The sequence below is a fragment of the Primulina eburnea genome, chromosome 5 (genome assembly GCF_022965805.1).
Source record: "Primulina eburnea isolate SZY01 chromosome 5, ASM2296580v1, whole genome shotgun sequence".
NCBI classification, from domain to species: domain Eukaryota; kingdom Viridiplantae; phylum Streptophyta; class Magnoliopsida; order Lamiales; family Gesneriaceae; genus Primulina; species Primulina eburnea.
This window is the reverse complement of record NC_133105.1, coordinates 2646838-2660032: the sequence shown is the minus strand read 5'-3', so window position 1 is coordinate 2660032 and position 13195 is coordinate 2646838. Positions and strand designations below refer to the sequence as shown.

The 13195-nt window shown below is 32.3% G+C and overlaps 2 protein-coding genes across 4 annotated transcripts; both read left to right on the top strand.

The window, feature by feature from the left end:
* Positions 1 to 2761: 2761 nt before the first annotated feature.
* LOC140832267 (monogalactosyldiacylglycerol synthase 2, chloroplastic) lies at positions 2762 to 6193 on the top strand. Its single transcript, XM_073196175.1, has 9 exons — positions 2762 to 2961; positions 3257 to 3577; positions 4208 to 4380; positions 4505 to 4666; positions 4753 to 4894; positions 4983 to 5207; positions 5334 to 5396; positions 5501 to 5575; positions 5880 to 6193. The coding sequence occupies exons 2-9, from the start codon at positions 3314 to 3316 to the stop codon at positions 6141 to 6143; spliced, it is 1368 nt and encodes a 455-aa protein (XP_073052276.1). The 5' UTR covers positions 2762 to 2961; positions 3257 to 3313; the 3' UTR covers positions 6144 to 6193.
* Positions 6194 to 8318: 2125 nt separating this feature from the next.
* Positions 8319 to 11948, top strand: LOC140832266 (actin-related protein 2/3 complex subunit 3). 3 transcript variants are annotated; one of them, XM_073196173.1, is made up of 6 exons: positions 8319 to 8437; positions 8677 to 8836; positions 10154 to 10206; positions 10515 to 10623; positions 10700 to 10969; positions 11557 to 11948. In XM_073196173.1, exons 3-6 carry the CDS (start codon positions 10204 to 10206, stop codon positions 11709 to 11711), a joined length of 537 nt encoding a protein of 178 aa, XP_073052274.1. In that variant the 5' UTR covers positions 8319 to 8437; positions 8677 to 8836; positions 10154 to 10203; the 3' UTR covers positions 11712 to 11948. The 3 variants fall into 3 exon arrangements, with proteins under 3 accessions (XP_073052274.1, XP_073052275.1, XP_073052273.1); XM_073196174.1 differs by lacking the exon at positions 8319 to 8437 and having other exon boundaries at positions 8472 to 8836; positions 10700 to 11028; positions 11557 to 11692; XM_073196172.1 differs by lacking the exon at positions 8319 to 8437 and having other exon boundaries at positions 8485 to 8836.
* Positions 11949 to 13195: the final 1247 nt, after the last annotated feature.

The following is a 13195-nucleotide window of genomic DNA, read 5'->3' as shown; positions in this document are numbered from 1 at the left end:
GTAATATATATGTGCCCATACTTTTTGTTATCGGTATTTATGGATTTCATACAATTTTTCATTTTTTAAATGTGAATTTCAACTGCATTGGCTGCCTCTCCCACACTGCCATTGCAAATAATTATTAATCATCCAACTTCAATTATTGCTCCCATTTATAACACCTATTTATGTGAAAAATATTTTTTTGTCATCAGAAATATAAACAAGCAGATTTTCGAAAGTATATTTTGTTGTTACATAATATAACTATCATTTAAAATTCAACTTTTCATCACTTTCAAAAATAAAATAAAAAATCTATTGTTTTTATTATATTCTATCGTACTACATTAAACTGATACGAAAAATTATATATTAATCGATTACATATATTTGTTTTATATAATGCTTAACTTAAGTTTTGCAAAAAATAAGAGTTATAAATTATTATATTATCTATGTATATATTTTTTATTATCTGTATGTCATGCTTCATTCATCATTTTATATTCTAGCCAAACCGAAAAAGACTAGGCAATCCAACTTTATAGTTAATCAGTTGAAGCAAGGAGATGAAGTTTGGCACAAGTCGCTATTAATTCTTGGGCCCAATATATAAACTATCAATCCCGGTATATGTTATTTGTGGTCAATCTGTCGTCATCAGTATGTATTGGGTCAAATTACAGAGGGTGGGGGCAGGTTTATCATCTTTATCCCGTCTCTGAATTCTATTTATATCCCAATATCCGTTCCATCCTTGTTTCAAGCTCTCCATATGTCTTCTTCACTCTGTTTTTGTTCACGACAATTTGCAGAAGGAATATATTGGCTTAATTAGTTGGTTAATTAGTTATTAATTCAATAACCTCTACATGACAAACTGGAACTGAATGGCTTTAAAATACTTGGAAAATGTGAAAGTTTATGTACATCTATTTTTACTAATGTTTACTGCGGATTATACATTTTTTCCATTAGTTGTGTGATTACTTACTTACATTGCTGAATCTGACGAGGCCCGGTAGATATGATCGATATAAGTCGTGTTTCAATTACTGGATCAAATATCCGACAATTCCTTCGACGATAACTGATAAGTGAGTTATAATTCAAGACTATTGGTTAAATACTTAAATTTCGTAATTGTTAGAGAATATGATAACTTACTGCATGGGATTATGTTAGAAGGAAAATGATATAAAATAATTCAGCATAAATTGGTCATTTCCGTTTTAGTCTTCCCCTAATTGAGTTTAATTTCCAGGTTTTGTTTGTAGGAGTGAGGACTAAAATCTGACTGTTCGTTGCAGACTTACATTAGTTGTGACTAAAGATATGTATGTTTGCAGCAAAAAAGACTTATCTGGGATGCTGTTGTACATAAGATATTTTAGGAATAATATTGGCGACGTTTCATTTTGGAACATATTGATAATGTTTGATTTTGGAATATATTGATGTTGGTTTGATTTTGAAACATATTAATATTGATGATGATTTGATTTTGGAATTTGTTGCGATATTTTTTGTGTAATGATTGTTTGTTTATAGATTAATAATTATTTGAAATTTTATTTATTAATTAGTTTATTAAATTATAGGTTTTTATTGTATATTATTAAAAAATAAAAAATAAACATCAACGATATGCCGTGCAATGTCATTGTTATTTTTCTCGATGAGCAGCTCGTTGTCGATGTCATTTTTTGTGGCATGCACTTTGCCGCCGATGCTATTTTTTGTGGTGTGCAGCGCGTTGTCGATGTCATTTTCCACAACGAGCGCTGCATGCTGACAATATTATTTTCCGTTGTAAGAAAAAAAAACCGAAATGGTATGAAAAATCATTTTTGTTGTAGTATATCTAACACAAGACGCCTACGATATCATACCTATATATAACACTAAAATTCGATGGAATATGCCTTTGACCGGTTTTAGATTTTCGAAGATTAGGAAGCTAGTGACCATGTTTGACTTGAATTACGAGTCTCTACCAATCAACAACCTAACATTTACATCAATAATAAAGGCGGAGTCGCAGTTTCTCCGCACATGCTATATTTAAAGGAGAATGATGAACGTACACTTAAAGTTACACTCTACTTTATTTTTTTAATATGATAAATTACCAAAAAAAAAAAATTAATCTAATTAGATCTATTTACTTATTTTTTCTCTATTAATTTTTAAAATAAAATTTAATCATGTGTGTCAATCTAAACATACATTTAAATTAACTAAAACACTAAATTAAATATAAAATATATTACATATAATGAGTGACAATAATAATTATTTCCTTGATAATAGAAATAACTACGTTTAAGCATTCATTCGTTTGGGTTGAATTTTCAATGACTAAACCAACTTTTTTTATACATAAAATCGAACCCATTTTCTTCGTATCTTTTTTTTTTTTTAAAATAAAACCGAATTTTGGAATTAATTCGATTTAATCACGTCAACGCTCACACTTGACTATAATAAATTATTTGAATAAATCTAATTTCCTATATTTTATTTATATTAATTATTGCAACTGGGCCAATCAATGCCATGTAAGAAAATGTTTAAAAAATTTATTGGCCAATAAATTTTGGTGACAAGGAGTCCCTATGTAGGAGACAACAACGAAAGCCATGTCAAAACAAGGGTAGGACCTCCCCACACATCATTGCCACTCAGGAAGATCCGAATCTGTTCATCCGCACATTCCTAAACAACTGTCAACTTGTTGATCCGACGGCTGCAAAATCACACAAATTTATTCCGATGCATAATTTCGGAATCAAGAAATGGCACTCTCTCTCCTTATTTACAGAGGAAAATAGGACAGCCTTGTGCCGACTCATTCTCACCTCTCTTAATTTCTCTGCTGTTTCTCAAGATCCCTCTCTGTCATCCGTGAGTAAACCTTTTTCCTGGGGATTTTTAAAGGCGCGGGATTCTTGATTTTCCCAAGTTTTTGTTGAGGTATGCGTGTTATTTTTTTGTGAACGTTGATGTTGTACCATCATTCTTTAATTTCTTATCGGAATAGAAGTTTGCGAGTGGTTTTTTCTTTTTCTTTGTTTTGATTGCTTGAAGATTCTTTCTTTAATGCGTTTTATGTGTTGTATTCATTATAATGTATAGGAAATCTTTCCTTTTGTGGTGCTGACGTTTCCTCTTCTGGTTGACAAGGGAAAAAAAATTTAATCTCACCAATTTTTCAAGATTTTTCTTTTGTTTTGATGAGTGATCTGTTGAGGAATTTTTTTATTTGTAGGATTCCTCCTCCATCTATATATACGAATTATATATACATTCGTATATATAGATAGATATGGCGGCTAAGACAGCGTCACCGAGGAATGCTATAAACAACGTGATTGAAAAAGTTGGGGTGTATGGATTTGGTGGTGGGAGCAGCCAGAAGAGGTGCAAGTACGCCCTTGAAGATGAAGATGGGACCATGGAAATGGAGCAGATTGGGGCTGAGAGAACAAAAAATGTGCTGATTTTGATGAGCGACACGGGTGGGGGCCACCGAGCTTCTGCTGAAGCCATTCGTGATGCATTCCAGCTCGAGTATGGGGATGAATACAGGGTAAGCGTAGAGAAAGTTTGATGAGTGTTTTGTTCTGATTCCCGTTACCATATCTGCATAATTATGTTTGAATTTTCGAGCTAAAATTTTCTGATATTTCTAGTTCTAGTTTGTCGACCAGAGGAATTCAATGAAGCTATGATATTAAAATTTTGTGCTAATTTAACTCGTTTAGTTATCACTTTATTTAGCCAATGTCCTTGTTTCTTTGTATCATGCGTTGCGACTGTCATTTCAGTCTTTATTTCCAAGTTTTGGATGAAAGATTCACATGCTATTCTATATGATGAACTGAACAACATTTTTCACAATTTTTTTCGGTGGTTGCAATTTTCTCCCGTTATCCTATGCAGCCGCGGGTCACCCGTGTGATTGTTTTCCAAAAATGTTAAGCGGACATATGCTGTTATTAAGTACAATTCGAATACTCGGTTTTAGAGCTAGGATTTAGATTGCTGGATCCGATCCTTTACTGGGTTTTCTCACCCATTTCTTTGTTTTTTGTAAAGTATGATAGAAGTTCGAATAAATGTTTTCAACACGAGTAGTCTGATTAGAAATTGCGTACTAGAATCCCATTCTTTCAGAATATTTCTTGATGTCCAATTCGCATTATCATTTGTGTTACAGATTTTTGTTAAGGATGTCTGGAAGGAGTACACAGGATGGCCATTAAACGACATGGAGGGGCAGTACAAGTTCATGGTTAAACATGTTCAGCTCTGGAATGTTGCATTTCATAGCACGTCTCCTAGATGGATACACTCCCTATATCTTGCTGCCATTGCCGCCTTCTATGCAAAGTACAGTGAATTTTCCTCTTTTATTTTAAAATCTTGATTATTGAATAAAACTGCCCTGAAATACGTGATATTTCACTGGATAACTTGATCTATTGCTACATTTTATTCAATTTTTGTTTTTTAGGGAGGTCGAAGCTGGTCTAATGGAATACAAACCGGATATCATCATTAGTGTTCATCCTCTTATGCAGCATATTCCTTTGTGGGTGTTGAAATGGCAAGGTTTACAAAAGAAAGTCGTTTTCGTTACTGTCATAACCGACCTAAACACATGTCACCGCACCTGGTAAAAAAATAATTTCATCTAAAATTTTCTTGAATTGTTGAACTCATGACAGCACATTCTAATAAGTAAACACATTATCAACAAAGGTTTCAACCGTCGGTGAACAGATTGTATTGTCCTTCGGAAGAGGTAGCGAAGAGGGCTTTGATCGATGGCCTCGAGGAGTCTCAAACTCGTGTGTTTGGCTTGCCAATTAGACCTTCTTTTTGTCGAGCAATTCTCTCCAAGGTGAATAAACCAAACTTGATGTAGGGCAACCGTTTTTAGATTGCACCGTCTGTGGTAATTGATTAAATAATTACTTGTTTTTATATAGGATGATTTGAGGGTAGAACTCGAGATGGATCCAAATTTGCCAGCCGTTTTACTAATGGGAGGTGGAGAAGGGATGGGGCCGGTCAAGAAAACTGGAAAGGCACTCGGAGAGGCTCTATTTGACAAAGAACTTGAAATGCCAATCGGACAGCTAGTTATCATTTGTGGTCGTAATGAAAATCTAGCCTCCACATTAAAATCATTGGACTGGAAAATCCCAGTTAAGGTAGCCTGCCATTTTTGTCGAAGATCTTGGAGACAACTCCCCTCGATGACCTCTTATTACTAGAAATATAATTTTCAAATCTTGGCAATAGAAACTTAGAAGTTGTGCTGGTTTGATTCGATGTAGATTAGAGGATTTGAGAAGCAAATGGAGAAATGGATGGGTGCTTGTGACTGCATTATCACAAAAGTATGCTATTCTTACCCTTCCCTGTATGTTGTTTCGGCTGCATCTTCTGCTACAATAGTCAAGAATTAAGGCCTGGTTTTATACGGGTTTTTGGGATGTTACAGGCAGGACCTGGTACAATTGCGGAAGCATTGATAAGGGGCCTTCCGATTATTCTTAACGATTATATTCCTGGACAAGTACGTGATTCCGAATGCTCATTTCTTCAATGTCCACGTCTTCGCCTTTTACTTGAAGACGACATCTTTTATGCTCATTTCCCCACACTGGTTAGTGGGAAGAGTTCGAAAAAAGATCTATACGAACGCACAACATATGACACTTCTCTACCAATTTGACACAATCATTTTTACACGACGAGGATGAATATGAAATAATTGTTAGCGGAGTTCATATTAGAGAGTCACTCGCACGATCTCCTTTGTTCGCGGTGTAACAGAATCAAGTTTATTAATGATACTTGGATCATTTTGCCTTTTACAGGAGAAAGGGAATGTTCCTTATGTAGTTGATAACGGGGCAGGAATCTTTACACGAAGCTCGAAAGAAACGGCAAGAGCTGTGGCCGACTGGTTCAGCACGAAGAAGGATGAGCTCAAGAGAATGTCGGAAAATGCGCTAAAACTCGCCCAACCAAATGCAGTTTTCGACATCGTGAAGGACATTCATGAGCTTGCTTGCCAACGGGGTCCTTTGACAAACATACCATACATGCTCACATCATCGTTTTCGAGCTTAATTTATTAAAGCGATAGCAATCAATTTCCTCATAACCAGGACAAGTGTCTGCTACTTTGGGATTCCTTGTGCTCGTAGCTGATGAAAGCATGCATGCTGTTGTTTTTACCTTCAGAGTTGCTCCCAAGTTGAGGGTGGTTGAAAGTGGTGCTGTTGGATTGTTTTTAGGTTAGTTTGACTAATAGTGAAGCTTGCTTATTTGCTTGTTGCTTATTATTTTATTTGTTACTCAAATAATCTCTCAATTTGAATATAGTAGTATTTTGTTCATCTTATTCCCAAATTGGCTGGTACTAACATTGGATTTGACTTTTGATTTTTTTTTTTTTTTTTTTTAACTGAGTGTTGACGAGTCATTATTTTAAGATGTTACGTCAACATTCCAAAAAAAAAATATTTAGGAAAAAACCAAAACATAAGTTATATGGATAAATTTAAATAGTTATTTTGGCTGTAAATGAGTAATAAATTGTCATTGTCATTTGTGCCTGGTAAGAAACCTTTGACGTTGATAGCAAACTAATATTCCCATTTTAAGTGATTGAATGATCATAAGATGATAATGGAATCTAAATTATTATATCGATTTTATAAAATTTCAAAACAAACCAAACAATGAAATTTTTATAGCCAAACCAAACTAAACCGAATCGAACCTTGCTTGTTTAGACGATTCAATTTAAATTTTAAGTTTCATAGTAAATTAATACATGAAATATTATAATTTTAAAAAATTAGGAATGACAATCGATATAAGTTGAGTGAACTTTTTATTTAATCATGAAATATAACGATTTTAAGTAAAATAGTGTAAATTAAAATACTTATGCATGTTATAGAATTCTTCAAGTGGTTATGTACAATTAGGTTATAATCTACATTAAATAATAATAATAATAATTTTTTCCAGTTTGATTGATTTTAAAATGAATTCAAATCGTGATCGACTGAAACACTCTTAGTTCGCTGTGATATCTGAATTTGTTTTTATGTATATCTGTAAAATTTTAGTCTTTAAATTCTTTTTCCGAATTTTTGATTAACAGACAAACGAATTTCATATTTAAATATTTCCCCGGGTGGTTAAACAATTAAATTAAAAATGATAATGCTGTCCGGAGATACGAAACCGATGTTTAGAAAATACTATAAAAATGATCTTAAAAAATAAGAAGAAAATTATAACATAATTCTTAAAAACTAAAAAAATATGCAAAAAATATACAAATTATTCGACATATGTACGACACCTCGTACATGTAAAAATTAACATTCTTTGTGTCAGAGTTATTCAGAGTCAATCGTCTTATTTATAACAATTTTTTTTTTGTGAGACGATCTGTGATATAAATTTACCGTTTTACATATAAATATGATATGGTCTCCCCCTGCCATTCTCGAAATACAGGATTACTTGACACAATAATTTGGAATATGTGGCATTAATTTATACTAAAAAAATCCATTAATATTTCAAGTAATAAAATTAGGTATAGTTTGGTACATATGATAGGATAAACATGTGATATATAATATAAGGATAAGTTAAGGATAAATAAGATTTAAGATATTATATTTAATGTTTGGTATGATTTTAATAAGAGTGATTAAATTTATATATTAGATTGTAATGACAAAATTAACCTTATCATAATAAATTTTATAATTTCAAAGTTGTTGCTTGAGTTCATATTTTTTATCTGTCCATGTGTCGATAGTACTTGCATGATTTATTTATTTATTTTTTATAATATGATAATTGAGCCCTCGATTTTTTGAGTCAAGTCAAATATCAATTTTTAAGGTTAATCGAGTGAAAATAACAATTTTATTGAGATTTATAAAAATTATTTATATACTTATCTCGAATTCATTTGTATAGTATCATATTATATAATATATAAAAATAAATAAAATATTTATTTGATTTTAATTTCTGCCTATTAACATAGATTTATAAAAAAATCATTTATAAATTGAGGATAATTAAGTCATTTGTAGTATATTTTATCATTAAATTAAAATTATCACGTGTGATATTAGAGATATTTTATCCTTCTAAAAAATTATTTATCAAAAGCCCATGATATTATCATGAACTTTTTAAAAAGATACCAAAAAATTATTTATCAATCCATCTCTTTATCCCATATACCCACTATGACTTATATTATTAATTTTAGTAATCCGCTCACCACATCGAGATTTTTCATTTCTATCCAATTTTTTTCCTTATCAAGATTTTATCTTGATTCATTGAGTTGATCTCTGTGATTGAAGGTGCCACTTGCATTTTTAATCAGGTAAAATTAATTTCTCTCCCCTTTTTTCCCTATCTAGATGGAGATCGAATTATTTATTGTTGGAGTAGATTCAAGATTGACTCTTATCAGAAACTAGTTCCAATTGTTTCGGTTTTTTTTTTTTTAAAAAAAATTAGATATTTTGCTTGTGCCATTGAATTTTGGGGTTATGGTTGCTAAGTTTGAAGTTGCATTTCAAGAATTTGTTGTGCATTTTGTTAACGTTCTAAAGATCTCAGCTTAATTTAGCTAAAAGGAATGGGAACTGAATTCACGTTTTAGCTTGAACTGGCAACAAGTTCGTTTGATAAACAAGGTTTATAGGATGGCATGTAATCTACTGCGTGTAAGAAGGTGAAAGATGATGAATTGTTGACGCACTTTGGATTTAATTGAAAGGTGGGTTATTCGATATATAAACTCATACCATTTCTTTTCATTTTGCTTCTTTGTGTGGTTAAATTTCCGATTTTTACTGAATTTTTGTTTAACATGATTGTCTGGCAAATACTCATGTTTGTGGGAATAAATGTGATCTATTATTGCCTTGCCAATTTTTGCTCACACTAGATTAGTATAAAGAATTAATATTGGGGGAATCAATTTAGGCAGCTTAGGTCTACTTAAGCTCGAGTGACTCAAACATGGTACTTAGCATAAGGAAACCAACTTGCCATACAGAAAAGAAGGTTGATGAAATAGGAAGGGAGTCCTGCCCTTATACAGAGTCTAGATGTAAACTCATGCCAGTTGTAAAAGAGAGATTCTAATCCTTTTTTAAGTTAACCAAAACCAATTCTTTTCAAAATCTATGACGTCTTTACCAACAATTAGGTTATGAATGGTCTGTGGACTAATAAAAGATGGAATCTTCAACAAAGATATCCAATATTTTCAAAAATTTAAACAAAACAGCCAACTTTGTGCATCAACAATTCAGTAATTTATTTTTGTATCTTCTCATGATTCAACATATCGTGACTTGATTCTACCAATTCAACTTTCATCAAACATAAAGAAGGAACTAAAAAATTATTTTTGCAGCTTAGACAATTAAGCTATTAAGTTTGGATTACAAGAAAAAGGTCTCAGTCCGTGTACGTTTTAGCTTCATGAATTTTTATTCGTTGTATAAGAAAAATAGCTCAAATTCATGAACATCTTGCAAAATCTACAACTTCATGCACCCTATGTGTATAGCTGTGAACAAGGCAAAGTAACTATAAGAACAAACCATGAACCAAAATAGATGGAAACAGTGGGACAAATAATTCATTATTCTCCTTTTCATTTAAGTGAAAATACCAAGTGAGACAAGAAAAGTCAATGAAGAGAGGTTTGGACCCTGATAAGCATTGTAAACACTATCTGAAATTGAACTACATTTTTTATGGTTCTATTGACTTTATTCTTAGAGTACTTTCTGAAAAATAATTTGCAAGGATATTTAAAATATTAAATGTTTTTTTAATGATGACAGGACTTCGCGATTTCGTTGTGGTTAAACAGGTCGATGAATATAGAAATGGATACCATCATTTCAGGATTATAAATTATTTAAGTTTTTATTTTTAAAGAGTTCGATTTTTTTTAGCAGATGAAACTTTTATGTAAATAATTATTACATCATGTCGACAACATTTAAGTTGGTGGATAAACTATTGGCCTGATATTTGAAAGAATGTTGGTTTGATGATGATAATGTGATGGTTGCAGATTATTCACTTGCTTTAGCTCGTGTAAAGAAAGTTGTGCATATAACAGATATGGTAAGAAATATTGTATTCGTTTCCACTTACATTTACTGGGTTGTAAATAGATTACATAGGTTTAATTTTATCAAAGTAAAGATGAGAAATGTAAAAGATCTAGGAAGATGCGTGGAAAAGAATATACGATTTCTTTTTTTTTTTTTGAAGAAGAAGCATATATGATTTCTTGGTGACCGCTGGGAGGTGTTTTCATGATAGAATAATCTAAAAGGGCATTTAAAGAACGATTGGCGAAGCCTTTCTACGATTGATTTATGTCCGATCTATTTCAGGATATAGCTTGAAAAATTAAGTTATTTTTGCAGGTCTACCACTCCAGTTTTCTCGATGATGAAGAAACTACTAAAGCGTGTGGATGCCCTTTGCTTCCCCTGAAAAGCCACATTAAAGGACCAGCTCCTGTATCAGAACAAGGTCAGATTAACCCCCATAATACTTGAATATGATTTTAAGAATATTTTACATCAACAATGGTAGAATGTATATGCAGATAGCACGGATATAGTTGATGAGGCGATAACATTCTTTCGAGCCAATGTCTTCTTCAGAAACTTTGAAATCAAGAGTTCAGCTGATAAGCTTCTTATCTACTTGACATTTTATGTTAATATTGCTCTGAAGAGGCTTGAAGGCTGCAGAACTTTAGCCGAAGGGACCAAAGCAATTATTAGTTTGGGACTGGAAACTGTACCTGTCCCTGGGGAGCCTGGATTTCCATTTCCGGGACTGTTTACTCATCCACAATCTAGACAAGAAGCAGGTATAGCATTGGCTTGATAGGCTTATAACTTTCTGTACCAAAGAGAAGAAAAATTGAAGGTACATAAATAGTTGATATTGCATTGATTTTCCTATCTTCTGATGCTGTAACCCAGTTTCACCGTCAGGTCCTACTGATCCAAACACCACCCACTGATATATATCACAACCTACTAAATAAATGATCTGAAAACTTTAAAATCATTTAAACTCTCGTACTGTTCAATTTCTTTTATTGGATCTGAATCCTGCTTGCATCTTGTTAAATATTTTCTTTTTCTTATTATAGAACTGATCTCATATTGAATTTTTTTAAATTTGTTTGCTTGAACCGTGTCTAAGATTTCTGCTAGTACTAATTTGGCATTGCAGAGCTGTAATTAGATTCAAACCATTTTTCTCTGAGTTTCATCTTCATGATTTCGACTTTTGATCGACTTCATATGTGGTCTAAGACTTTAGACTTCATCAATAATTATTTAAACAACAAATTCCAAATAATACTTCTTGTATATCATCAGTCCATTTAATGTTTACTAGCCATTCTATTAGTTCTTGTCTTTTCTTGATTGCACTTTCTGGACACAGAACTCTTCCGGAATTATTTGAAGCAGATACGGGAAGAAACTAGTGGAAGATTATTGAGTGTGGCATATCGACCTAATGGAACTCCAAACAAATGGTGGCTGGCCTTTGCTAAGAGAAAGTTTATGAACATCATCCAAACAAATGATTCGTCCTGATGCTTGATCTATTACTTAGAAAAGTTAAAGCATGGCTTGCTTTCATGTGCTATCTGATACTTTGCTGATGTTTCGCTTGTTTGTACGACTTTTGAAATATCGGCGACTGACGTATTGTTGCTTATAGTTGCATCGTTGTTGAAGGTGGAGCTTGTCAAATTATGACAGATTAAATTGTATTGTTACAGAAGATTTCAATTACAGATAAAAATATATGCGATTTTATAGAATTTCCCCTTAACATCTGAAAGACAGTGTAAAACAAAAACAAAAACAAAAAAAGAACCGTGTGATCCCGAGTATAACACGCGTGAGACAAAGTTGGCATGGACACATGGGATTCATGTGAAAACGTCAATGTTAGAATCCCACTATTTTCAAAAGAATAACTTTTGTATGTGCTCGTATAATCTCATCAAGTATTAGATCGCATCCCCGCACACATACATGTATGAAGCAGCGGTATGAAGTACACATGTTACTTGTGTTGAAGTTAACCATAAATTCCAAATACTGAGATTTGAGGTGGTGATTATTTTTATTTGAGCGTGAAATTGAAAAAAAAAAAAGTGTAGTATTTCAATTTGGATGCAAAATTGAACAAAAACCTGGTCAAATCAAGGTTAAAGCAAAAACTTGTTTGATACGGTTTCACGGGTCGTATTTGTGAGACGGATCTCTTATTTGGGTCATCCATAAAAAATATTACTTTTGATGCTAAGAGTATTTTGTGAATATCAGTAGGGTTGATCCGTCTCACGGACTAAGATCCGTGAGATGGTCTCACATGATGAGACCCTCCAGTGCTAAATCGTATTTCTTTCTCAAAATTTATTTGATATTAATTCATCCATTGTTACAAATGATGGATGACCATATCTCGAGTTATATACGATAAAGTACAACTTTTTTTTTTTTCGCTTTTGAATGATAAGTATAACTTTAATAGGAATATTATTGGAATAACCGTTGCATCTAATTCTATTTTATCTCGCTTGAGGGATTTAATCAGTCATTTGGTCCAACTTTCGTGGTATTAAAATGCTATACTTCACTCAAGTGGCCAAGCCGTTACATTTATTTTTGAGTATGTTTTTTGTGAGACGTGATATTAAAATGCTATACTTCAATTTATTTAAGTCGTTACATTTATTTTTGAGTAGGTTTCTTGTGAGACGGTCTTACGAATATTTATCTGTGAGATATGTCAACCCTACCGATATTCACAATAAAAAGTAATATTCTTAGCATAAAAAGTAATATTTTTTTATGGATGACTTAAATAAGATATATGTCTCACAAAATACAACCCGTGAGACCATCTCACATAAATTTTTAGCTTTATTCTTTTTGGTGGAACGAACTAAGAGAATATGTACCATTTTTTTTTTTATTTTAAGTTTTCCCCTCAATTTAGAATAATAGAAATGAAAAGATCAAACGTTAGGCTGATATTCTTTCGAATATTACATGTACCAAGGATA